This window comes from Monoraphidium neglectum, assembly GCF_000611645.1.
Source record: "Monoraphidium neglectum strain SAG 48.87 unplaced genomic scaffold scaffold05539, whole genome shotgun sequence".
In the NCBI taxonomy this organism is placed as follows: Eukaryota; Viridiplantae; Chlorophyta; class Chlorophyceae; order Sphaeropleales; family Selenastraceae; genus Monoraphidium; species Monoraphidium neglectum.
The window spans coordinates 1-3,074 of NW_014008091.1; the positions used below are offsets into that span (position 1 = coordinate 1).

The 3,074-nt window shown below is 64.8% G+C and overlaps 1 protein-coding gene across 1 annotated transcript; it reads right to left on the minus strand.

Annotated features, from left to right (window-relative positions):
• Positions 1 to 325: 325 nt before the first annotated feature.
• Positions 326 to 1,433, minus strand: MNEG_15662 (hypothetical protein; the record flags this gene model as incomplete). Its single annotated transcript, XM_014035867.1, has 3 exons — positions 326 to 451; positions 678 to 806; positions 1,125 to 1,433. 3 exons carry the CDS (start codon positions 1,431 to 1,433, stop codon positions 326 to 328), a joined length of 564 nt encoding a protein of 187 aa, XP_013891321.1.
• Positions 1,434 to 3,074: the final 1,641 nt, after the last annotated feature.

The window sequence follows — 3,074 nt, forward strand, 5'->3', positions numbered from 1 at the left end:
GCCGCGGACGGCGCCAGCGCCTGCGTGCCCGCCACGACCAGCGCGCCCGCCGCCGCCGCCTGCGCGGCCGCCTGCGCGCCGCCGCCGCCGCCGCCGCCCTCCGCAGCAAGGTTGGTCGACAGCGAATGGAACACCTTCAGCGGCAGCCCTCTGCCCAGCAGCGCCCCCAGCGCCTGCGCGCACACGCCGCCCCGGTCCGACTCAACTGCATTGCATGCGGGGAGGGAGGGGGGCCGCGGGTTTTTTTAGGTAAGAAAGCGAGTCCAAGGGGCCGTGCGGTGCGCCGCGCACCCGGCATGCTGGTCGCACAGTTGGATTGCTTACGTCAATGGCAGACAGCGCGCGGCAGCCACGACCCCCCCCCCTCGCCCCCCAAAACCGCACCAGAGATAGTCAGGTATTGCAGGCACTTCAGCAGGTAGAGGCGCTCAGAGTAGTAGTAATCGATGATCTGAGATTACGGGGTTTTGGCGCGGGACAAGGCGGCAGGGCCTGCTCTCAGTCCAAGGCCCGCAGCTGCGGCCCGGGCGCGCCCTCAGTCGCTGGCGGCGGCCGACGCGAGTCTATCCCGTGTGCTCGATCGTACACACAGGACACATTGAGCGGCGTGCGCCAGCGTGCCTGTGCGCGGCGCGCGCGCCCATGCCGCCAGCAGCCAGCCCGCACGGCCCCCCTACCTCCAGCACGACCGCTGCATCCAACGTGATGGGCCCGCCCCCGTTCGCTGCCGCAGCCGGCGCGAGCTGCGTGCCCGTGTCGGCTGAGAAGCGGCGCAGCAGCAAGATGGTCTGGACCGCGTCCAGGTCCTATTGACGTAGGAGCCGGGGGTGTTTGCAGGAAGCGGCGGCCTGGAGGGGCGGCGCCGCACGCTCGCTCGCACGCGGGCGGCAGTCGCGGCGCTCACAGCGCGAAAGGCGGACGCACGGCTGCGCGGAGAGGCTGCCATGCGCGCGTGGCGTGCCACAGCGTGACCAGGAGCGCGGCAGCACGCCGGCAGGCTTCGGACGGGCCAAGCAATAGCATGCAAAATCCATGGCGTTGTCGTCCTGCCTGCCCCGCCCCGCGCCCCGCCTCCGGGTCCGCAAAACCCAGCCCGGCCGCGCGTGCATGGAATGCGTGCGCACCAGTATTGCGCTCAGTTCGAGGGCGGCCTGCTCCAGGCGTGGCTCGACAGTCACGCGCTGCCCGCCCCCCTTCTCGCCAGCAGGCGCCGCGGACAGCACCAGCTTGCCAGCCTTAAACGCGTCCTGCGCCGCCCTGCGCGACGCGTCGCTCGGGGCCTGGAATTTGGCCAGGCCCAGCAGCAGCCAGTCCTGGCGGCCCGCGAGCAGCTCGCGCAGGCGCGGCTCGCTCGCGGCGTTGGCGGCCTGCAGCTGCTGGTAAACGCCGCGGAACGGCCCGGGCCAGTACAGCTGCCGCAGATCGGCAGCCATGGCTTTCAAAAGTTCACGATGTTGCTGCCACAGGCATCAAGGCATCCTGGGTGCGTCTGTCACAGTACCAGTGATCTTGTTGCCTGATCTAAATGGTACGTGCTTTGTCGTGCAACTAAAGCTTCGAGTATTCTGCATCATACGAGCTTTTCCTATTTTTTGAATTGCTGATCCACCGTTGACAATTTGCTCGGATGAGTGTCCCCTGTTTCGCCGCGTGTGTGAGTGGCAGGCCCAATGTGTTGATAGATGTTGAGAATGCCCATTCATCTCTTTCATAATCTAGCACACGACGCTGCTGTATGGTGCGGGGCACCTGCTGGGCACACCGCCGCCCACGACACTTCTCGTCGGCGCAACCTCTTCTCGTGCTCAAGGTTCAAGGGTGAGGTGGGTGCAGGAGCACGGGTCACGTGTCATCAGGATGTCTGCTGGGGGGAGCTCGGTACTTGCACAAGCACCTTGTAATATCAAACATGTTGTCTGTCCGCATGCCGCCCCGACGCACCCTTCATCATGCACCGGACAGACCCGCCCGGCTGTTTGGTTGCAGCGCAGAGCTCGATGAAGTTTAGGTACACTTTCGTTTCAAGGCATGCAAAGCTGTGGGTTCAATAACATGATGTATCACTGGCATGACTGGAAGTTGACCTGGCATAATCCCTTCAGATACACAAGTTTGTTCTGGGAATCGCACTGCCACCACAGGTGACCTCCGCGAGTCCCACGCCTCAAGGCAGACCGTGCTGCATCTTGCTGCGCGCAGCCTGTAGGGCTCAAGAGTCCTCAACTGCGAGGTGGCACCCAGGATGGCTGTCAGCGGGGCGACCAGTGCAATGTTCTCGTGAGTCATCCCAGGGTATTGTTGTGCGTGCACCATAATGGAGACTGTGCAGAGTATTATTTAGTGGGCCGGGGCATGTGGATGCGGACACATGCACTTGCTGGCCGGTGTTGAGGTGTGCTGCGCAGCTTGCGTTACGGGCGGGGGGCCCACAGGGGCCAAACCATGGAGCCCTGCAATGGTGCCTGCATGAACTGGGCGGCATCGCAGCGTGCAGCGTGACACGGGCAGTCGTCCTCAGATAAGGAGGGCAAGCGCGTACTCACAAATGACACATCAAGGCTTCTTCGACGACGGTGTCTTGTCGGGTAACTTCGTTTCGCTGCAGTGCACACCACAGAGTTCCAAAAAATGGGAGGGCCACCTTCAAGAAACACACAGATACTCTAGTGCCCGTGTTCCAGCCCTTTTTGTACCCTGCTTGGCCAGGGCCGCGGACACGGAACCGATGCGCGCGCGAAAAACTTGAGTGTGGGGAGCCTGCGGCATGGCGGATGACAAGTCAAGTGTTTAGGAACACCTGCACAGCGTGCCGGGGCGCGTGAACGCGATGAACGCGCAGTTCGCAGCTGGCGCGGCGCCGTGCCGCAGCGGTGCAGGCGCGGACAGCGCGCTGCCTGCCGGCGCGCTGCCCGCCCACGCCAAGGACGCGCCGTTTGTCAATACGCAGCGCCCCAGCCCAACGGCCGCCTTTCAGCTGCATCCAGGCCAGTTCGCGGGCGGCACCTCATTAGGTCCTGCCGGCGGTGCGCCCGACGGCCACGGCGGCCAACCAGCCGCGCCCGCCCAGCCGGGCC